The 24667-nt window shown below is 43.0% G+C and overlaps 1 protein-coding gene across 8 annotated transcripts in view; it reads left to right on the top strand.

Moving 5' to 3' along the window:
• cacna2d3a (calcium channel, voltage-dependent, alpha 2/delta subunit 3a) overlaps positions 1–24667 on the top strand; it is a 343144-nt gene that overhangs the window by 129680 nt on the left and 188797 nt on the right. For 7 of the 8 annotated variants that reach the window (XR_009826794.1, XM_062053836.1, XM_062053833.1 and 4 more), the window contains one exon: positions 10293–10352. The exons of the other annotated variant lie outside the window; for it this stretch is intronic. Coding sequence is in view for 6 of the 7 variants with exons in the window: in XM_062053836.1 (XP_061909820.1) it covers positions 10293–10352 (60 nt within the window). In the remaining variant the exon portion in view is untranslated. The remainder of the gene's footprint in view (positions 1–10292; positions 10353–24667) is intronic. 8 annotated transcript variants of the gene reach the window in all.

Genomic DNA, 24667 nt, shown 5'->3' with positions numbered 1-24667 from the left:
CCCAATGCTACTAAATGCTAATCTTGCCGATAACTGGAAGCGTTTTAAGCAAAGATTTAATATATATTTAGCAGCAAGCGGAGCAGGAGCTAATAATGAAAAGCTGAAAGCTCTCATTCTTTTGCATGTTATTGGAGAAGATGCTTTGGACATATATAATAGCTTTCAGCTGGATGAAGCTAATTTGACTCTGGAACAGCTAATGACAAAGTTTGAAGAATACTTTGTTCCTCGTCAAAACGTGACATTTGAGAGGTATAAGTTTTTCACACATGACCAAAAGCAAGGAGTACCTTTTGATCAGTACATGGCAGAGCTTCACACGCTAAGCAAAACATGTGAATTTGACACTCTGAGAGACTCATTAGTGAGAGATAGAATTGTTTGTGGTACAATGGATAATGCACTGAGAGAAAGACTGCTTCGAGAAACTGGGCTTACGTTAGATAAGTGTGTCAGTATGTGTAGAGCAGCTGAGACCACCAGAGCTCAAGCAAAAGAGCTACGGAGAGGTGAAACAACAGTGCATGCCATACATAAAGAACAATGGAAAAATAAAATGTGTACCAAACAAAAGGATCAAAAAGACAAATCCATGGAATTTAAATGTGGTAAATGTGGAGGCAGCCACAAGCCAAAATATTGTCCTGCATATGGAAAAACATGTAACAACTGTGGAAGGAGCAATCACCATGCAAAGTGTTGCAAAGCAGCTTCAAGAAAGAAAGTTCACACAGTTGAAGAAGATGATGATAAGGAGGAGTTTATTGTCAATGTGGTGCAAGCATGCACAATTGAAAAAGAAGAATGGATTGTTCCAATTACAGTGAATCAGACAACAATACCATTCAAGTTAGATACAGGTGCTCACGTAAACCTGCTATCCTTGGAAGATTACACAACACTGACTGTAAAGAGCAAAATCCATCCAGTAAAAACCAAAGTAAGTGGATACACTGGAGAAAGAGTTCCTGTTAAAGGCGGGTGTATTGCAACTTTTAAACACAAGGGTCGACAAATGAGAGCACAGCTACTGATCGTGGATATGAGTGTACAACCAATCCTGGGACTCAATCTTGTCAAAAGAGTGTTTGTGGTGACATCTCAAGAAACTACAAATGCTCAGGACACACTCATGGAAGAGTATAAGGACTGCTTTCAAGGACTTGGATGTCTACCTGGACTACATAAAATATGTGTAGATAAAAATGTGTTTCCTGTTGTGCACCCGTGCAGGAAAGTCCCATTTGCTCTGCGTGAAAAACTGAAAAATGAACTAGCGCGAATGGAAAAGTTGGGAGTCATTAAAAGAATAGATGAGCCAACTGAATGGGTCAGCTCGCTGGTTGTTGTGCAAAAGAAAACAGGTGCCCTAAGAATATGCTTGGATCCAAGAGACTTAAATAAAGCAATCAGAAGAGAGCATTTCAAGTTACCAACCAGGGAAGAGATCATGGCACAATTTGCTGGAGCAAAATGGTTCAGCAAATTAGATGCTTCATCAGGTTTCTGGCAGATGAAGCTTGACGAGGAGAGTTCAAGACTGTGCACATTTAACACCCCGGAGGGCAGGTACAGGTTTGTTCGTCTACCATACGGCATCTTGTCAGCGCCTGAAGTATATCATAAGACCATTCACATGATTTTTGAGCACATACCCGGAGTTGAGACAATGATGGATGATATCATAGTGTGGGGCTCAACCCGAAAAGAACACGACGAAAGACTGAGACAAGTGCTAGACAAGACAAGGGAGGTGAACCTGAAACTTAACAAAGAAAAATGTGAGTTTGGAGTGAAGTCACTTACCTTTGTGGGAGATGTTGTGAGTGAAGAGGGCGTGAAGCCAGACCCGAGAAAAACTTCAGCAATCAACAACATGGAAAGGCCAACCAACAAAGATGAGGTCAGACGTTTCCTGGGGATGGTCACCTATCTTGCCAAGTTTTTCCCACAAATGTCAACACAGTCAGCACCTCTCAGGAGTCTTCTTGAACAAAAGAATGAATGGATATGGTCCCACGAGCAAGAACAATGTTTTCTGAAACTGAAAGAGACTCTTACACAGGAGCCCGTGTTAAAGTTTTGTGACCCCGAGAAGAGCACCAGGATCTCGGCAGATGCATCGCAGTACGGCCTGGGAGCAGTGCTACTGCAGCAACATGAAGAGCAGTGGCTACCTGTCGCCTATGCTTCCAGAGCACTGACAAGTGCAGAGACCAGGTATGCTCAAATTGAAAAATAACTGTTAGCAAGTTTGTATGCATGTGAGCGTTTCCATCAATATGCATATGGACAGAAGTTTCAAGTGGAAACCGATCATAAACCGTTGGTGTCTATCATGAACAAACCGTTGAATGATTGTCCAGTACGAATACAGCGCATGCTAATTCGACTGCAAAAATATGACGTGCACATGATATATACACAAGGAAAATATATGTACACAGGCGACACATTGTCTAGAGCAGTGGACAAGAGAGAACTTGCAGACAGTGATAATAGCACAGAGATACAGGCATATGTAGATATGGTAGTGACATCTTTGCCGGTGACTGCAGACAGAACAGAACAAATACGGAAAGAGACTATTGCTGATGAAACTATGAAAGAACTCAAGAGCACAGTACAGAATGGATGGCCTGACAACAAAAAGGATTGCCCCTTGAAAATACAAGACTACTAGAATTGTAGAGCTGAGCTTACAGTGGTGGATGACATAGTATTCCGTACTCACTGCGCAAACAGATGCTCGAAAAGATACACGAAGGCCACCTCGGTGAAGTCAAGTGTAAAAGGAGGGCTAGAGAAGTAATGTTCTGGCCAAGGATCAATCAGGATATTAGCCAAACAACAGCGTCATGTGGAGTTTGCCGAACTTACAGGCCAAAACAACAAGCGGAGCCACTGACGACTCATCCAGTGCCCCACAGACCTTACTACAAAGTAGGAACGGATCTATTTGACTTTGATGGAAGGAGCTACGTGGTAGTCACAGACTACTTTTCAAACTATCCGGAAATTGGAGCGTTGCAGTCAACAACGAGCAAAGCAGTTGTCAGTTATTTAAAGACTGTTTTGCCAGACATGGTGTTCCATGCGAACTGTTTTCCGACAATGGTCCCCAGTTTTCTAGCTGTGAGTTTGCTGCCTTTGCCAAGGAATGGGGGTTTCAACACTCCACATCAAGTCCAACTTATCCAAAGTCCAACGGCTTGGCAGAATGCTCTGTAAAAACAGTAAAAAACCTGTTAAAAAAATCACAGGACAAAGATGACTTTCAGAAAAGTTTACTGATCTACCGTAGTGCACCTCTACAAAATGGACTGTCACCCGCCCAAATGCTGATGGGTAGGCGCATTCGCTCCAACCTACCAGTCAACGAGGATTTGCTGACACCCAAAGGCGCACACAAAATCAGACACACTAAGGAAGTACAAAAAGCGAAGCAAAAACAGCTGCATGATAGAACGGCAAAACACCTGCCTATGCTGAGGCCAGGAGACGTCGTGTGTCTCAGAGACATTTCTACAGGCACCTGGAGACAAAAAGGACAGGTGGAAGAGGAAGTTGCTCCACGTTCGTATAGGATCCAGATGGAAAATGGACCGACTCTGAGAAGGAACCGCACGGATCTTCAACTACAGCTGACTGAAGGCAACATTGCAGCTCAGGAAAAGGCTCAACAGGACTCAGCTGGACCTGCAGAACTTGCTGACACGGAGCCTGACCTTGCTGACCAAGGACTGACAGCAGCGTCCGCGTCACCTGCTGTTGAGAGACTGTCTAACTCTAGACCGAAGAGACATGTTCAGCCACCAAAGAGGCTGATTGAGACTTGTTAAGGACTCTGAGGTTTTGAGAGTTTAAAAAAAAAAAAAAAAAGTGTTGACATAACTGTTTATGTGTCTTTGTTGAAAGAGATGTCTATGAAGAGAAAATTATATGATTGCAAATGTGGTTACAATGCTAAAAAAAAAAATGATAACACTTTGTTGAGTTAAACACTATTTCTTTATAGGGGAGAAGATGTGATGTTATGTTCCAGGTAATATAAGAACTACACTACCCAGCATGCAACGGGAGTTATGAGCATGCGCGTAGCCGGGGATGTGGTGGTGTATGTGGCCATGCCGGGAGCTAGAAGGTTGTGATGAGCACGCTTTATGAGTAAACGTTTAGAACTCAGCCAACACGCCTCGTCTGGATTATATACAAAAAGACAGACAACACAAGTGGGATCTTAAAAAGTCTTAAATCCAACAATTTTAATTTAAGGCCTTAAAATGTGTAATTCTCCTAAAATCTCATAAAAGGTCTTAAATAATTTTTGAAAGGTTTTTAAATTCTAATAAGGTAACTTTTTTAAATAACATGTATACACTTGAGTTGTGCTTTTAAATGTTTCGATTTTTAAAGAAGCTATAACTTAACTACAAAATGGAATTAAAGTAGGCTACCTGTGATGCCCAGTCATAATTATTCACGCACATCACAACAGGTGGTGCACGTGCAGCGGTGTGTTATCACAGTTTGGAGTAGCAGCGCAAACAACTTAACAAAAGCCCACAGCAAAACGGAATTATTTGCATTAGATGGGTAAGTGCAAGTTTAACGATTTGTGAAGCCAGAACGATCAAATAAATGCATGCTTGAAGCCGGTGGTTGGAAACGTACAAAGTGTTTCGGACCCGGATGTGGAGCCATCGAGGAGGGAAGCAAGTTTAAACAAAGACATGGCGGTGAAATAGAATGGTAATGTAAAAGTCCAAAATCCATAACTCTGTGTCAAAAGACGCTAAACCCCCACGAACACGTGGACAATTTTACAGGGATCAATTTAACGCCTCTAAAGGGGGGTTATGAGGGTTGGGTGCCACCAATTGCTAAAGTAAATCAAGATTTTCAGTGGTGAAATCATACTCTTACATATAGTTAGCACACACTAATTTCTCTGTGGTAGTAGTGTACTCACAGTAGTACATTTTTTTTTTTTTTTAAATATTCTCATATATTAGTTCTATAATTCATTCCAATAATGTCAGGTCAACTTCTCATGCCGAATCTTTTCTTCAAGTTTATAGAGCAGCTGACATTAAAAGCTATAGGTTGTCTGTTTAGTTTTTAGGAAAGCAAGGAATATTTGCAAATGTCATCTTGTCATGCTTAGTTAAAAGTAGTCCTTGTTTATTAGCAATATGTTTTCAAAAAAGTCACAAAAAACAGGTAAAAATATATCCATACATCCCAGATACAAAATTAGCTGAGATAATTAGAATGCTGATTACATTACTCACACCCAAATTCTGTTTGAGGCTTGCAAGCCATAATTGCCTTCTTTCTTTTTAGACAAACGCTCTCTCTGCACTGTTTTTCACAACTTTGTGCAGAAACAGTAGTAATACTGTCAATGTTTTTATTTGTTTTCTGAATTCTGACAGCCGCAAAAATACTTCAAAAGTTAAGCATTTAGCAGAGATGCTAACAGTCCCTTCCACAGACAATATATTGTTGTACCTTCCTTTACTATTGCTGACGTTCTGGTTGTTGTTACATGAAATCACTTGATATGAAGCACACTGCAACTTTTGCAAGAAAACACTTCTATGGCAAATCAGAAAAAATTGCTCTTGCTAATATTTTTTTCAATTAGTTTGCAATAGAAAGGTTTCTGGGGTTTTAGTTAGTTTAACCATTCATTCTGGCCCTCTGAATTTCCTTCATGTCTTTGTACCTCTTTGTCCGTATGGATATGAAACGGTCTTAAATTGTACTTGTTATAATCTTAAAAAGTCTTACATTTTACCTGTTGAAACCTTCAGGGACCCTGTTAAAAGTGGGAATTACTGGTAATCGGGGAAATGGTTCAACCAGGAGACACATTAGCTTGAGTTTGTCAAGCAAGTGGAGTGTGTGGCTGGTGGAAAGGCTCAAATCGGGTGAGAAATGTGGGAGTTGTGCAAGTTGAAAATTAAATTTTTAATGAGAAAATTGTCCTGGAATTCCTGGTAATCTGGAAGTTTTGGGAAGATAAAAAATATGGTTGGTATGTTTTCCTTGCCGAGCTAAATTTTTTGATACTTGAACAGTTCCGATCGGATGAAAACTGGGGGAGAAGAGGGCCGTCAAAAAAGGAAAACATTTTTGGGAAGTTGGGAGTTTTGGGAAGACAAACAAATGTTAGTCGAACGTTTTAATACCTTAACGGTTCCGATCCGATCCCCATGTGGAGTAGTTGAATTACCTCGGAGTCTTGTTCACGAGTGAGGGAAGAGTGGATCGTGAGATCGACAGGCGGATTGGTGCGGCGTCTTCAGTAATGCGGACGCTGTATTGATCCGTTGTGGTGAAGAAGGAGCTGAGCCGGAAGGCAAAGCTCTCAATTTACCGGTCAATCTACGTTCCCATCCTCACCTATGGTCATGAGCTTTGGGTTTTGACCAAAAGGACAAGATCACGGGTACAAGCGGCCGAAATGAGTTTCCTCCGCCGGGTGCCAGGGCTCTCCCTTAGAGATAGGGAGAGAAGTTCTGTCATCCGGGAGGAGCTCAAAGTAAAGCCGCTGCTCCTCCACATCGAGAGGAGCCAGATGAGGTGGTTCTTGCATCTGGTCAGGATGCCTCCCTAGGGAGGTGTTTAGGGCACATCCGACCGGCAGGAGGCCACGGGGAAGGCCCGGGACACGTTGGGAAGACTATGTTTCCCGGCTGGCCTGGGAACACCTTGTGATCCCCCGGGAGGATCTGGACAAAGTGGCTGGAGAGAGGGAAGTCCGGGCTTCTCTGCTTAGGCTGCTGCCCCCGTGACCCGACCTCGGATAAGCGGAAGAAAATGGATGGGTTCCGATCTGATGAAAACTGGAATTTCAGGCAATTTTAAAGAATCGAGAAGCCATTTCTATTGGTCATTATACATGTTTTTTTTTAAATTGTTCTTACTGAAACAGTTGATATTCTTTTGACCTATCATGTGTTTTTATGTTAATGTTGTCAGTCTTTTATACTTTTAACTGTGGTGTGTAACTGCTGCTGTTTTTTGTTGTTATATGTATTTATGTAATTTTGTTTTGCTGCCCTCTTGGCCAGGTCACTCTTGAAAAAATTGTATCTCACGGAGTTGTTGCCTGATTAAATAGAGGATATTGATTGATTGAAACTGGGAGAAAAGGCGGCTGCCAAAACCAAAACCAAAATAAATAGATGCATTTTTGGTGTAGAACAACATATGCCTTGTGGCATTCACACAATAAACATGGTAAGTGGGGAAAACACAGGCACTCGGGCATGCACACACGTCCTCACTCCATCACCCACTCACCAAAGCTGATAAGTGTATTTCTATCAACATCGACTTCACAGGTGGCGCCTGACATTTCGTTGGGAGTATGAAGCTAAGTGTTCAGACCTTTAGAGAAAGTGACTTTCTTATTGTTTTTTTCATCCTCATCACGCTCCACTGTGATTATCTTTGTTTGTTCCAAAAGCATTGTTTTTCTGGCTCCCCAGCAGATGCTGAACTTGCCTGAGGATTAGTGTAGCCTCTCTTTACCCAGATGCACACATGTTGTGTGGCTTGAGATTTGAAGAAGAGAGGCCACTGAATAAGTTGTTTTGTCTCTCACTCCAGGCAGGGAGACAAAATAAATGAAGACATTCATCGATAGCCGAGTGGCAAAGTAATATGTAGCAATAGGCAATAACCAGGTGTGTTGCTGTTCCAAAAAAAAAAAAAAAAAAAGGCCAGAAAATAGATTAAAATGTTTGCTTCCGAAACCAGCTTTAACTGAAAACCCCACACATGGCTCAGCTGATTCAATGTGGGCAATTGCAGTAGTTTTACCAAGAAGTCATTAGAATGGAAATATGGAATCAAAGTACATTACCGAACACTCACAGTCAAAGCCAGCTGTGAACTGGACAGCTTGGGAACTGTGTGTGTGTGCGTGTGTGTGTGTGTGTGTGCGTGTGTGTGTGTGTGTGTGTGTGTGTGTGTGTGTGTGCACGTGCACGTGTGTGTTTGTGTGTGTGTGCGCACATGAGCGCTAGAGAGAGATATTATCCGATTCCTTTGTTATGCATTGGCAATAAATAAGGGTCATAAGGCAACGTTAGCTGCGATGAGGTGGCGACTCCGCCCGATTGCAGCTGAGATAGTCTCCAGCACTCCCCGCGACCCCGAAAGCGACAAGTGGTAGAAAATGGATGGATGGAAGGCAACATTAGCAGGAACAAAGTGATGATACTGTAAGTGTTGTCATGTACACGTGTTAAACAGCACCAAGATTTACATTTCTGCCAGTGGGTGCTTGGGTGTGTGTGTATTAATGTTGCCCCGATACCAATATTTTGGTACCGGTAGAAAAAGTATTTCGGTACTTTTCTAAATAAAGGGGACCACAAAAAATGTAATTATTGGCTTTATTTTAACAAAAAAATCTTAGAGGGACATGAAACATATGTTTATTATTCTAATTTAGTCCTTAAATAAAATAGTGAACATACAATACAACTTGTCTTTTAGTAGTAAGTAAACAAACAAAGACTCCTAATTAGTCTGCTGACGTATGCAGTAACATATTGTATCATTTATCATTCTATTATTTTGTCAACATTATTAAGGACAAGTGATAGAAAATGAATTATTAATCTAATTGTTCATTAACTGTTAATATCTGCTTACTTTCTGTTTTAACATGTTCTATCTACACTTCTGTTAAAATGTAATAATCACTTATTCTTCTGTTGTTTGATACTTTACATTAGTTTTGGATGATACCAAACATATAGGTATCGATCCGATACCAAGTAGTTACAGGATCCTACATTTGTCATATTCAAAGTCCTCATGTGTCCAGGGACATATTTCCTGAGTTTATAAACATAATATAAATTTTTTTTAAACGAAAGAAGATGTTGTGATGTTAAAAAATATCGATGTAATCATAGTAGTATCGACTAGATAAGCTATTGTACGTGGTATCATTACAGTGGATGTCAGGTGTAGATCCACCAATGGCGTTTGTTTATATTGTAGCGTCCCGGAAGAGGTGGTGCTGCAAGGAATTCTGGGAATTTGTTCTGTAGCCCCTGCGACCCCAAAAGGGACAAGCGGTAGAAAATGGATGTTTATGTTGTGTTGCGGTGCAAATATTCTTCCAAAATGTGTTTGTCGTTGTTGTTTAGTGTGGTTTCACTATATGGCACATGTTTATGACAGTGTTGGAATTGTTCATACTGCCACCCTTAGTGTGACATGTATGGCTGTTGAGTAAGTATGCCCTATCGGCGCCTATTGCACCAAGTGAGGATGAAGTTTGTTGTGATAGTGTTCATTTTCCAAGATGGCGGCGGGGATGTATTTGGAGCATTATTTGGACAGCATAGAAAACTTGCCCTTCGAGTTGCAGAGGAACTTCAATTTGATGAGAGATTTAGATCAACGCACAGAAGATCCTACCAAGTCGACCTACACTGTTTCAATGTACATTTCTCTGATGATACAATTGTTGATGACTGAAGTGATGATAACAACCAATCCTAATCCCCGCCCTCCACATCCCACACCCCGGATTGTAAATAATTCAATGTATATACTCTGATGATTATCTTGTGTGATGACTGTATTATGATGATAGTATATATCTGATAGTATACATATGTATCATGAATCAATTTAAGTGGACCCCGACTTAAACAAGTTGAAAAACTTATTCGGGTGTTACCATTTAGTGGTCAATTGTACGGAATATGTACTTCACTGTGCAATCTACTAATAAAAGTCTCTATCAATCAATCAATTCACTGGCCCTCAGGCGTCCATTACATCACTTGCCAAACCATTTATGGAAATAACCTCTTTTTCACAAGATGGCTCATGTCTTTAAACTTTCTTGTGTGTCAACGCATTTTACAGTATTGATCCGGTACTATTGGGTGTACATTTGTAAAGTAACTTTCTGGAAACACTTAAAATGTGAAAAAAAATGTGATCCATTTTCTGAATATCATGGATCATTCATTGCATGAACTCTTGATGATTAATGGCGTGGACAGTATTGATCAACACATTATTAAAGCGTAATGGGCATTTATTGGCAATCTGTCACACGGTCCAGAGGTTACATCTTCGCCAGTTTGATGGTACTTGTAGTCTTTTGCAACAACTGGGATTTTTTATATTTTGTCCTTGTAATTTGATTATTTTTTTGGACTACTACATGGTCTGCCTTTTTGTTTAGTGTTTGAATTCATAGTGTAGCTTTTAAAACCCTTCTTTATCTTCTACTTCTATAGAGACTGGTTGAGGCAGCAGAGGAAGCCCACCTTCAGCACGATGAGGATCCAGACCTGCAGGTCAGTGTACATCTTTCATTACCTCAGTGCTTCTCAATTAATTTTTTTCATTCCCCCCATGGGGGTATACATTTTTCAAGCCTCACCTCCCCAAATTGAACAATTATTGAGAACCTAATAACATTTATTTATTTATTTGTACAAAACACTCCACAAAAACACGTACACGTTGTCCAACAACACTGCTTTATTGGCTTTTTGATTGATTGATTGAGGCTTTTATTAGTAGATTGCACAGTGAAGTACATAGTCCGTACAATTGACCACTAAATGGTAACACCCGAATATGTTTTTCAACTTGTTTAAGTCGGGGTCCACTTAAATTGATTCATGATACAGATATATACTATCATCATAATATAGTCATCACACAAGATAATCATCAGAGTATATACATTGAATTATTTACAATATTTACAATCCGGGGTGTGGGATGAGGAGGTGGGGGGGTTACGTTTGGTTGATATCAACACTTCAGTCATCAACAATTGCATCATCAGAGAAATGGACATTGAAACAGTGTAGGACTGACTTGGTAGGATATGTACAGCAAGTAGTGGACATAGAAAGAGAGATCAGAAAGCATAAGAAAAAGTATCTACATTTGATTATTTACATTTGATTATTAACAATCCGGGGAGGGTGTTAGTTTAGGGTTGAAGTTGCCTGGAGGTGTTCTTTTAGTGCGGTTTTGAAGGACGATAGAGATGCTTTAAACACACTACAAGAGGACTTACTGTAAGTTGATCAAAAAGACACATGAAAATTGGCTTTCCGCCAGCGTTAATTGACAGTCAGCTGTTTTGGATACGATTGCTGTCGGACCGCCATCTGATGGAACAACTTTGACCAGCAAGACTTTTTGCTTTATGTCATAAGAAAGGTGCAACATTTGCTTATGTTTTTACTCCTTATTTAACAACAGATCATGAAGTTTATGTGTTGGTTCCATTTGTGTAGATAGAGCTGGGTGCAACTGCGCACGCGTAAAAAGCGCCCGAGCGACTTAAAAACCATGATGTCGCATCCTCCTTGTTAGTGTGTACTGATGTTAAAGACAACGTACACTTAATTACATGTATCACTATATCGATGATTAAATGTTACAATTCCACGAGAGTTTTGGAGCGGCACACGCACTTTAGGCACTTAAACATTCAAGAGGCTTCCTTGGCTAATTAAAGTGTGTGCCTATTTTAAAAATAATGTACACTTCACTGAACATGTAATGTATCACTATGTTGCTAATTAAACATGTTATAGATCCATGAGTGTTGGTGGGTTTCAGCAGCACAGGCACGTTAAAGGCCTACTGAAACCCACTACTACCGACCACGCAGTCTGATAGTTTATATATCAATGATGAAATCTTAACATTGAAACACATGCCAATACGGCCGGGTTAACTTATAAAGTGCAATTTCAAAATTCCCGCCACACTTCCGGTTGAAAATCTCCTTTGGATATGATTTATGCGCGTGACGTCATAAAATGCACGGAAGTGTTTGGGCCCTATTGGACACAATACACAAAGCTCTGTTTTCTTCAACACAATTCCACAGTATTCTGGACATCTGTGTTGGTGAATCTTTTGCAATTTGTTTAATGAACAATGGAGGCTGCAAAGAAGAACGTTGTAGGTGGGATCGGTCGGTGTCTTAGCGGCTAAGTACAATACTTACAGCAACACACCCTGATAGAAGACGCCTAGCTGATGCTTGCCGCCAAACCCACGGATGAAGTCCTTCGTTGCGCCGTTGATCGCTGGAATGCAGGTGAGCACGGCTGTTGATGGGAAGATGAGGGCTGGCTAGCGTAGGTGGAGCGCTAATGTTTTATCATAGTTCTGTGAGTTCCGGCTGCTAAGTTGCTAAATTAGCCTTAGCGTCGTTAGCAACAGCATTGTTAAGCCTTACCAGGCTGAGAATTTTTAACCGTGTAGTTACATGTACATGGTTTAATAGTATTTTTGGTCTTCTGTCTATCCTTCCAGTCAGGGGTTTATTTATTTTGTTTCTATCTTCATTTGAGAACGATGCTAGCACGTTAGCTCAGTAGCTAAGTGTGTCACTGATGTATTGTCTTGGAGATAAAAGTCACTTTAAATGTCCATTTCGCGTGCTCGACTCTCATTTTCAAGAGGATATAGTATCTGAGGTGGTTTAAAATACAAATCTGTGATCTACAATAGAAAAAGGAGAGAGTGTAGAATCCAATGAGCCAGCTTGTACCTAAGTTACGGTCAGAGCGAAAAAAGATACGTCCATCACTGCCTCTCAAGTCCTTCACTGTAACGTTCCTCATCTACGAATCTTTCATCCTCACTCAAATTAATGGGGTAATCGTCACTTTCTCGGTCCGAATCTCTCTCGCTCCATTGTAAACAATGGGGAATTGTGAGGAATACTAGCTCCTGTGAAGTCACGATACTTCCGGTACAGGCAAGGCTTTTTTTTATCAGCGAGCAAAAGTTGCGAACTTTATCGTCGATTTTCTCTACTAAATCCTTTCAGCAAAAATATGGCAATATCGCGAAATGATCAAGTATGACACATAGAATGGATCTGCTATTCCCGTTTAAATAAAAAAAAATCATTTCAGTAGGCCTTTAAGTTAAAGTTAAAGTACCAATGATTGTCACACACACACACTAGGTGTGGTGAAATTTGTCCTCTACATTTGACCCATCCACTTGTTCACCCCCTGGGAGGTGAGGGGAGCAGTGAGCAGCGCCCTGGAATCATTTTGGTGATTTAACCCCCAATTCCAACCTTTGATGCTGAGTGCCAAGCAGGGAGGTAATGGGTCCCATTTTTATAGTCTTTGGTATGACTCTGCAGGGCTTTGAACTCATGACCTCCCGATCTCAGGGCGGACACTCTAACCACTAGGCCACTTAGTAGGTACATACTGTACGTGACTAGTACTGAGTACTGTACCTACTGACCTACTCAGTTGCCTTGTGGTTAGAGTGTCCGCCCTGAGATCGGTAGGTTGTGAGTTCAAACCCCGGCCAAGTCATACCAAAGACTATAAAAATGGGACTCATTACCTCCCTGCTTGGCACTCAGCATCAAGGGTTGGAATTGGGGGTTCAATCACCAAAAATGATTCCCGGGCGTGGCCACCGCTGCTGCCCACTGCTCCCCTCACCTCCCAAGGGGTGATCAAGGGTGATGGGTTAAATGCAGATAATAATTTCGCCACACCAAGTGTGTGTGTGACAATCATTGGTACTTTAACTTTAACTTTAATGTGAGCTTTAAACACTACAAGTGATTCATAATGTTTTCAGGACTCTGTGTAATTGCAGGCTGGTTTTAAAGATTGTATATCAAAATAAGTGGTTTATATAACTTTATATACCGTGTCACCCGACTATAGTCGCGGTTATAATGTTCGTTCAAAGAGACAGTTATGTTGGTTAGCTGGATGCTAACACTGCTTATTGCCTGTTGTTTAATGACAACTGTTGCCTTTTGTTATTGTGTTTGTGCTGTTAATTACACATTCCTGCTGCACTTCCTTGTGCAACTTGAGATATAATTAAAACATTTGCTTACCTGCACGCTGCTTCTGCCGCCTCCTGCCTTTCCTTTTCACATCCTTAGAACACGACCGTCGCCACAATGCGACCAAAACGAGACATTATCATGCCTGTCCAACTGTATAAGATGTACTGGTCTAATGACTATAAAACATTTTTACAGGATATCTGTATTCCATGTGTGCAAGCATGTTTTAGCACAATCGATAGGGGGGTGCCACAAAAGCCACTCATTTTAAATGCCCTCCAGCACAAAACACCCTTTTACAACATGATAAAGCTGTGTAATGTTAGCTTCACACAGTAGATCACTGGTTGTCAATAGTTTTCTGTCACATCCCTCCTCAGAAACCAAAAAAATGTTCACACACCCGGTGAAATGAAATCCTAATGAGAATCGGGTGTTTATTTATTAATTTAATTAAATCCTCATTACCAGTAGACTGATGGGTATTATATATACCAAACACAATTATAAACACAACACTTTTGTTTTTGTTGAACTCAAAGATCTAATACGTTTACTATACACACAAAAGACCTATTCCTCTCAAATATTGTTCACAAATCTGTCTAAGTCTGTTTTAGTGAGCACTTTTTCCTTGCCAAGATAATCCATCCCACCTCACAAATATGGCATATCAAGATGCTGATTAAACAGCATGATTCTTGCACAGGTGTGCCTCAGGCTGCCCACAATAAAAGGACACTCTGAAATGTACAGTTTTGCTTTAGTGGGTGCCTGGGGGGGTCAGAAAAGCAGTCAGTATCTGGTGTGACCACCATTTGCCTCACACAGTGCAGCACATCTTCGCATTGAGTTGATCAGGTTGTTGATTGTGGCCTGTGGAATGATGGTCCACTCTTCAATGGCTGTGTGAAGATGCTGGATATTGTCAGGAACGGGAACACGCTGTCGTTTACGCCGATCCACAACATCCCAAACATGCTCAATTGGTGCCATGTCCGGTGAGTATGCTGGTCATGGAAGAACTGAGATGTCTTCAGCTTCCAAGAATGGTGTACAGATCCTTGCAACATGGGGCTGTGCATTGTCCTGCTGCATCATGAGGGTGATGGTCTTGGGTGAATGGCACAACAATGGGCATTGGATTCTCGTCACAGTATATCTGTGCATTCAAAATGCCATCAATAAAATGCACTTGCGTTCGTTGTCCATAACATACGCCTGCCCATACCATAATTCCACCCCCACCATGGGCCACTCAATTCACAACTTTGACATCAGTAAACCGCTCTCCCACACGACACCACACTTGTTATCTGAACAGTGAAAACCGGGATTCATCCATGAAGAGACCCCTCTCCAACGTGCCAGACGACATCGAATGTGAGCATTTGCCCACTCAAATCGGTTACGACGACAAACGGCAGTCAGGTCGACCACGATGAGGACGACGAGCATGCAGATGACCTTCCCTGAGACAGTTTCTCACTGTGTGTGCAGAAATTATTTGGTTTTGCAAACCAATTGTTGCAGCAGCTGTCTGGGTGGCTGGTCTCAGATGATCATGGATGTGCACCTGCTGGATGTGGAGGTCCTGGGCTGGTGTTACATGTGGTCTGCTGTTGTGAGGCCGGTTGGATGTCCTGCCAAATTCTCGGAAACGCCTTTGGAGACGTCTTATGGTGGATAAATGAGAAATTAACATTCAATTCTGGTGGACATTCCCGCAGTCAGCATGCCAATTGCCCGCTCCCTCAAAACTTGCAACATCTGTGGCATTGTGTTGTGTGTTAAAACTGCACAATTTAGTGTGGCTTTTATTGTGGCCAGCCCCACCTGTGATATAATCATGCTGTTTAGACACCATCTTGATATGCCACAACTGGGAGGTGGGATGTATAATCTAGGCAAAGAAAGAAATGCTCACCAACACAGACGATACTGGGTCTTGTGTCGTTTTAAAGACAACAAACGTCTACGGATTCCTAGTTTGGTGCAATAATTGGTTTATGTGTCTACATTCGATTAACCTAAGGACACACAGCTGAATCTTATCGATTGAGGAGGGGGCAGTAACAGGCGTAGCCAAACCGGCCACCCTAAACCATATGGACGAGAGCCACAGGTGCCTCGCGGCGAGTGAAAAGTATGTATCCTCTTCTAGGGCCTTTTGTTCTGGTTGTGAGATGTTATATAACCGGGATGAAGGGAACCCGGTAATAAATCTATGGCACAATCGTAAGGACGGTGGGGGTAAGAGACCTCATGAAGTTAATGATTCTCTTCCGTCACAGGTGATAGATCTTAAAACGTCTAACAAGTTCACAGTGAATGAAGTTATCGTCCGCCCCTGAGTCAATCAAGGCATTATTGGTTAACGCCTCCCCGGACTAAGAAAGCGTAACTTCCAGTTGGAGATGGCCAACCGCAGGAGACGCAGGCGAACATCTTTAGGTGGATGTTGCCCGTAGATGATTGACGCCACTTCGGCCGAATGGGACAGTCGCAGTAGAGATACAACCTGAGACGCAGCCTCCGAGACACCTACGCTTTGAAAAGACAACTGGCTCCCAGCTGCATGGGTTCGATATCACAGGACAGGTCCGCTGCCATCCCCTGAACAGCGGACAGCGGCATTAGGGACGTCGGGAGCGTGTCTTGTGGAGGGGGAAGAGACGAGCGAGAAAGTGAAGGTAGCACCACACTTCGTTTATTCTCCCATTCCCGCAGGTGTCCATCCAATCTGGTGGTCAGGGCGATCAGATCCTCCGAAGTCTTTGTCTCATCCCGAGTAGCTAACTCATCCTGCTGACTGGAGCTGAGACTGCCTAAAATACTGCAGCGCGGTGCCGTCACGTCCGAGTCACACTCCACTGCCTGAATGCAGAAAGTAATGGAGTGGTTTGCCACCGAGGCTGCCACTTGACGAATGGAGAGGAGATGAAGATCCGCCCCCTGTTCTCTCATCAAGTGGTCGAAAACCTTTCTCACCTCCGCAAGAAACAGGGATAAGTCCTCTCGCATTTTGGGCCTCTTTTTGCACACCGCCAAGGACCAGCTGGCAGCCTGGCCAGAAAGGAAGCTTAGCATATATTTAACTTGGGCAGAGTCTGTAAGGTAGGTGATGAGTTGGTGAGAAAAAAATAAGTGAGCATTGGTGAATAAGCAGTTTACAATGTTCAAAATGTACCCCAAATCTGGCGAGAGGAGGAATAGAATAGAATAGATCTTTATTGTCATTGTACATTGTACAACGAAATTGCAAGCAAACCCACTGTTGGAATCCCGTAGGGGAATAAAAATGCTGAAGAGGCATGGGCGGGGCTGCTTTTGGCATTTGAGCCTGCTCTTCATCGAGCATCTGTCCAATCATCTCGTCCAATGTCTTCTCAAATCAAATCTCCTCCTGTATTTCGGGATCCATATAACTGACTGGCTGATTTTCGTTCACACTTGGTGAAAGTTTTGAAGAGGCTAGTGGATCTCAATTTGCAAACACAGGCAGGAATGTGCGGAAAAAAATTCTCAGGACAAAGAGTAAGAGCAAGCATGCAACCAAAAAACAGTGCATGAAAAGAACAAAACAGCAACGCAAAAAAATACTGCTACAGGTAAAATACTATAATCAAAAACAAAGTGGCTACCCTGGCTGGGAGGAAAACTATACATGGCAGGAAGGCAAAAGGTTTTACAGGATATTAAATTGTCAAGAAGAATCCAGAGGAATAGCAAGATTCAGAAGTGCAGCATCCACAAGCAGTAATCAGCCAGTGGCTTCCTGCCCGTGTGATTAAATAGACCTATCAATTAAGCAAACCTGCGGCACCTACTGGTGATTAAGCCCGACTCAGGGAGTGGCATGGTCTGCAAGAGAAAACAACGGGGCTGTAACAAAGAAACACACGAAATACATGAAGAAAAAAAACTGCTCCCACGACTGAACACCTTATTGGTCTTACCGACCAAACAAAAGGATGACAGAAAGTTGGATGGTAGTGGGCGTCACAATAGTGTGTGACAGGAAACAATTGAAGACTTAAAATCATCTGTGGAATTAGATATTAAAGGTATACAATAAAATAGACAATGGCTACACTCAGAGCATGATAGCTTGAAAAATGATTTTTGTAATGAAATAGATAATTTCAGACATGAAGTGAAGATCCTCAGAAAGAATGCAGCACTGTGCCAACGGTTGAAGTCCATGCAACAAGACATCGATCTGAAGAAAATAAAAAATGAGATAAATCACACCACACAACTGAATAATGTGTTTAGGTCCTATGCATGAGCAGCTCACAGCAGAGGAGAACCATATTAAATGGATGCTGCTTCAACAGAGCAACAAGTGGTCAACCTTCTGAAATCAAATCGACGCGAACATCACTGTATGGAAGAAACAACAATAGTGATTAAGTCATCATCGTGAAGGTCGCCAATAGGACATTCAAAATTGCACTGCTGAAAAAGGTAAAGAAACTGAAAGGTATACATCTGTACATGAATGAACAACTCACAAAGCATAACGCTGAAATCGCCAAGAAAAAAACAAGGAACCGTAGCGCACGCTGCAAAATCGACATCAACTTAAATGAAGGAATGAAGTCAATTGATGACTTTCATAATAAATAATAATACTAAATAATAAATTACAAGGCCCTGCAAAATCACAGGACACTGTGTCACGCTTATTGATAGTATATCTACTATTCGTTTTGATGGTAAGTGTGCTGTTAATTACTGATATCAGCAGTAGCGGAACAAATCATATTCAGGCCATAGGCGGGGCACACGGCCGGGCCCTTTAAAGCTTGTACTATCAAGTGAAAAGCCCTGGCTTTTAGCACTCATGCTGCCCACCACGGTTCATGCTTTGCTCGGAGCAGAATGAAAATCTCAACAAGGCCGATAGAGAGAGAGTACACAACCGCTACCCTTGGTCTCTTTTTCCCTTTTCCTTGCGTTTTGCCGCTACACTTTTATGTTTATATGAACTGCCACTTATGCTAAATCCGTAGCAAAAATGCTCATCGAGCTTGTACTCTGTTGACAATTGACTGATGACTTTGGTGGACAGTTGATGACAATTTTACCCAAAATACACTTTACACTTGTAAAATATTGTCTATCCACTTTAAATTAGCATGTCGACAAGTGAACTGTAGGAGTAAAAATAAAGCCAGTTATACAGAACAACATTTTATAACATTTTTACACCTACTAAATCACTAATGTCAGTCTTGTTAAGTTTTTAGCAACCATGACTCATCCTGAAAGGGGCACCTATAAGCCCACATTGGCCAAGCTCTTTTATTTGTGGTGATTAGAATAAAACTGTGTGCATGATCTGAGCTCCTCCCGGCCCAAACCCCGGACCTAGCTATTGAGCTATCAGTGAGCACTGGAGCTATCAGTGCGCACTGTCCACCGCCAGGACAGGACAAAGAAGGCCACAGGGAAATCACATGGAGGTGGCCTCCTAATATACACTAAAAACACTTAGGGGACAAACACAAACATGAGAGCAACATAGGGCATCTAAAATAGCATTGCTAAAAATGGCGCTAAGAAGGATTACCCTCAATACAATACAATGAATTAATAGAAGAAGTAGATTTACCCAAAGGTGGGGGTTTTTAGTGACAGCCTTTTTGAGTCTCTTTGATGTAAGCAGTCATTCAGTCTCGCTTTGATGGAAGAAACAGCGCACACGTTTTTGTGTGTCAAAAGATTATTCGAGTTGTCTTGTTTTCGCATTACAAGCGCAACACTGGTGACCCCGATGCTTCACTAAACAAATTCAGTGAATATTATCGACCATGACGGCGAATGCGGGTTCTCTGAAGCTGCTTGAGTTCTGGGAATCATCCGCGACTGCGTGGTTTGCCCAGGCCGAGGCACAGTTCGCCCTGCGTGGTATCACCGAGGACGACACAAAGTTTTTATGTAATTTCCTCCCTCTGGAGTGCTACGGCAACCAGAGTGGTTAGCGTCCTCACGCATCCACCGGAGAGGAACAAGTATATTACCTTAAAGGCTCACCTCTTAAAGACATTCGAACTTTCCGGCGCGGAGAGCGCTAGCCGCCTTTTTTCGTTGCAGGGGCTTGCCGATTACAAGCCCTCTGAACTAATGGACCAAATGCTAGACCTATTAGGTGAGCACAGGGCTGGATTCCTCTTTATGCAGCTTTTCCTGAGACTCCTGCCTTCTCAGGTGCGGGCTGCTTTAGCCAACATGGCCATCTTGGACTGCCGCAAACTTTCTGCTGAAGCAGACAAGTTCTTTTAAGCCTCTCAACCAACCTATGTGGCTGCATTCTTTCCGCCTGGGGCCGAAAGACCCGTGGCAGATTCTTCCACTCTCACTGCTGCTGCTGCTGCTGCTGCTGCGCTTCTAGACAGCCCGTGGGCATCGCCCCTCCACATGGTGGAGAAGCCTGGAGGTGGTTGGCGGCCATGCGGTGATTACTGCAGACTCAACGATGCGACCACCCCGAACCGTTATGCGGTCCCCCATATAAAATATTTTTCCGCCAACCTGGCTGGGAAAACTGTTTTTTCTAAGGTAGATCTCATCCAGGGCTATCATCAGGTGCCGGTCCACCCCTCTGTTTTCCCAAAGACACATTTGGACTGTTCAAATTTTTACGGATGCCTCTTGGCCTTAAGAGCGCCACACAGACTTTCCAGCGGCTGATGGACTCTGTTTTACGTGACTTGCCTTTTCTGTTTGTCTACTTGGACGACATCCTGGTAGCGAGCACCTCTCAGGCCAAGCATGTGACCCACCTCAGGACCCTTTTTCAGCATTTTAGCCAACACAAGCTCATTATTAACCCGGCTAAGTGCCAGTTCGGGTTGTCTGTAATCGACTTCCTTCGACATTACGTCACAAAGTGCTGGGCAGTACCCCTTCCAGCGAAGGTTGCTGCCATTGCAAACTTTCCCCGCCCGCTCACGGTTAAGGCTCTTCAGGAGTTTCTTGGCATGGTACATTTTTACCATTATTTCATCCCCCGGACAGCTGACCTCATGCGGCCGCTGTATGATGCTCTTTAAGGGGCTTCCCCCAAGCACATGGTGGACTGGTCTGACGCGCGGCACAGTGCTTTTGTGGGGGTCAAGTCTGCTCGAGCTAACGCTACCCTGCTGGCAGACACATTACCTGATGCTCCTATTGCAATCACCACGGACGCGTCAGACTATGCTGTAGGTGCAGTGCATTAGCAGTGGGTGGGTGGCACTTGGCAACCTTTGGCTTTCTTCAGCAGGCAGTTGCGCCCCTGCGAGCGGAAGTATAGCACATTTCACCGTGAGCTCCTCTGCCTTTATCTGGTTATATGTAATTTCCATTCGCTGCTTAAAGGAGCCTCTCCCATCTTCACGCAGCTGCACATACCTCCTCACGATGATCGACAGGACCACCCGCTGGCCAAAGGCAGTACCTCTGATGTCAGCCACCTCCACAGAGGTGGCACGCGAGTTCATTGGGACGTGGGTTGCCCGTTTCGGTACCCCGTCAGACATATCATCCGACTGGGCCTCCCAGTTTACTTCTGAGCTCTGGGCTGCTGTGGTGGAGAGCTTGGGAGTGAAACTCCACTACACGACGGCGTATCACCCACAGGCCAATGGTATGTGTGAGCGGTTTCACCGATCCATGAAGGCAGCGCTCAGGGCATCCCTAATAGACAGCGCTTGGGTAGACAAACTCCCTTGGGTGATGCTGGGGCTTCAGACTGCCCCCAAGGAAGACCTGCAGTCTTCCTTCTTCCTTGGGCAAGAGTTGGTGTATGGCCAGCCTTTGTAAGTGCCAGGTGACTTTATTCCTAACACTACGGCACCTTGGTCCGCCGGTGAGCAAAGAGTTGCTCTCCTCGATGCCGCCAAGGGTTTTTCCCCCATCCCCACTTCCCAACACCGCCTTACCCTGTCTCATGTTCCCGCTTCTTTACGAAGAGCGGCATTAGTGTTTGTTCGACATGACGCCCACCGCAGCCCCCTTCAACCTCCTTACGATGGGCCATTTCGCGTCCTGGAGAGCGGACACAAGCATTTCCTGTTGGATATCGGGGGTCGGTCTGAAAGAATCATGGTGGACCGGCTCAAAGCAGCCCACTTGGATCTTAGTCAGCCGGTTACCACGGCAGTACCCCCGCGCCGGGGTCATCCGCCCGCTTTGCCTGGGCCCCATGATAATGTTTTGCATCCTTCTACCTTCGACAATGCAGATACCCTGCTGGTTCCCCCCTGCAGACTCCCCGGCGTTAGTACCAGTCCGGCGCACACGGTCTGGTCGGCCCGTTCGTGCCCCTGTCCATTGACTGTTTAGTTATTTTGTGATGGTGAATTCTGGGGGGACGTGTGTTGCGGTTGCTTGAAGGACATCATTCACCACACCATTTTACTTGACTTTGTCGTCATTATTCACTGTCATTGTTCTATAGTGCACATAACAATGTTGTTTTTATTTAGCATTCATATACAGCATGCAGTTAAAAGTGAGTAACTCGGTGCGGCCCCTTTAAGTGACCGTCAGGAGGTTTACCCAAAGGTGGGGGTTTGTTGTGACCGCCTTTTTGAGTCTCTTTGATGTAAGCAGTCATTCAGTCTCGTCTTTGATGGAATAAACAGCGCACACGTTTTTGTGTGTCAAAAGATACTTCAAGTTGTCTAGTTTTCGCGTTACAAGCGCGACAACGTTATATATATGATGACATCCTATAAATGATGATATCATATTGGCCACGCCCTTAGTCACGGCCCCACGGCGACATGTACCTAATCCCCACCTTCTACCAACCTAGTCACGTCCGTTGTGCCCTTGAGCAAGACACTTCACCCTTGCTCCTGATGGGTCGTGGTAAGTGCCTTGCATGGCAGCTCCTGCCATCAGTGTGTGAATGTGTGTGTGAATGGGTGAATGTGGAAATAGTGTAAAAGCGCTTTGAGTACCTTGAAGGTAGAAAAGCCCTATAAAAGTACAACACATTTACCATTTATATTGGCAATCTGGGGGAAACCTTGACACTGTAATTGAACACAAACATAATGCTGAAATCAAATGTTCTAATCTATTACTACAAAAAACGTATTTCTAAGTGCAAAGAATAGTGCAGGAATATAAAGTATTTCAAGTAACTTTAGTTGAGTTTCTTTAAACTGACAATGTAAACATCTAGTTTAAAGTGTAAACCAATAATGTTCAGTTTAGTGTATTTAAATTTTTAACATTTTGAGAGGCATTGTACTGCACATTTTTAGTTTTAGTTAGGAGAATGCTGATGTTGAGGGTTACTAAGAATGTAACTTTTAATAATGTAAATACCTCATAAATTGATGTTGGCCTCACCGGCTTCTTGTTTTTTTTGCATGTCCACGCTCCTACATGAGGATGTATGCCAAAAGGAAATAACTGCTTTTCTGCTCATTCATCAGATTAACGAGACTCCAATTTCTTGTTTTCTCCTCTATCGTTTTTGCGTTCATCGTAAAACCAAAGTGTGTTCATACTTCGGATTTAAACGTTGCAGGAGGTTCTCTGCTCTGCCCTCCGACACTGCGCAATTGATCATAGAAAATGTAGTGTATTTCTTAGACCATTTAATAGTAGCAGAAAAACCTACAATCACGGCGTACTCCAAGTTCTGATTTTGTACTGTCACATAGCACAGCATTATTGCTAGCATTTTCAAATCGAAATACCGCAATATTTACAATGCCGTTACATCCCTATCAGCAACTTATAAGTTCAAACAAGCAAATTCCAAACAAAAGGAAAATCATAAAAGTTGTACCGATTCATATGACTGGAGACAAACACCAGTTTGCAAACTTTGGTCTTGTTTCCTTACTTCCACAATTTTCTAAAAGTATTGAAAAAATATTTTGTAAATGTTAAGTATTTACTTTACCTGGAATGATACCCAAAGCGCTTTACATTATACATCACATTCACCAGTTCACACACACATTCACACAGTGGTGGCGCAAGCTGCAATGCAAAGCGCTAACCATGAACCATCCGGAGCAAGGGTGAAGTTTCTTGCCAAAGGACACAACAGCTGTGACGAAGATGGCAGAAGCTGGAATCGAACCTGGAACCCTTAAGTTGCTGGCACGGCCACTCTATGGCCGCTATATCATCTGTGGCATGCCACAGATTCGACAAATTCATAAATAAAAGTAGAACACTCGCAGAGAACCGATAGGGATACAGAGCTAACATCTCAACATTGATGGCATTATTGGAAATACGGGTGAATATTACCATAGCAATAGATGGTAAACAGTATGCAGCTGCTGTGTTAATGGATCTAACTACAGCATTTGACATGGATAATCACAATATCTTTAATTACCAAATTAGAATGGTATGGTATCAAAGTGGCATAGGGGTTAGTGCGTCTGCCTCACAATACGAAGGTCCTGAGTAGTCCTAAATTCAATCCCGGGCTTTGGCTCTTTCTGTGTGGAGTTTGCATGTTCTCCCCGTGACTGCATGGGTTCCCTCCGGGTACTCCAGCTTCCTCCCACCTCCAAAGACATGCACCTGGGGATAGGTTGATTGGCAACACTAAATTGGCCCTAGTATGTGAATGTGAGTGTGAATGTTGTCTGTCTGTCTGTGTTGGCCCTGCGATGAGGTGGCGACTTGTCCAGGGTGTACCCCGCCTTCCGCCCGAATGCCGCTGAGATAGGCTCCAGCGCCTCCCGCGACCCCGAAGGGAATAAGCGGTAGAAAATGGATGGATGGATATCAAAGTGTTGGTTTTGAACTGGTTAAAAAGCTACTAAA

Source organism: Entelurus aequoreus, linkage group LG07 (assembly GCF_033978785.1).
Source record: "Entelurus aequoreus isolate RoL-2023_Sb linkage group LG07, RoL_Eaeq_v1.1, whole genome shotgun sequence".
Lineage (NCBI taxonomy): Eukaryota > Metazoa > Chordata > Actinopteri > Syngnathiformes > Syngnathidae > Entelurus > Entelurus aequoreus.
Note: the sequence above shows the minus strand (reverse complement) of the source record. Positions and strands in the feature narration are given on the sequence as shown.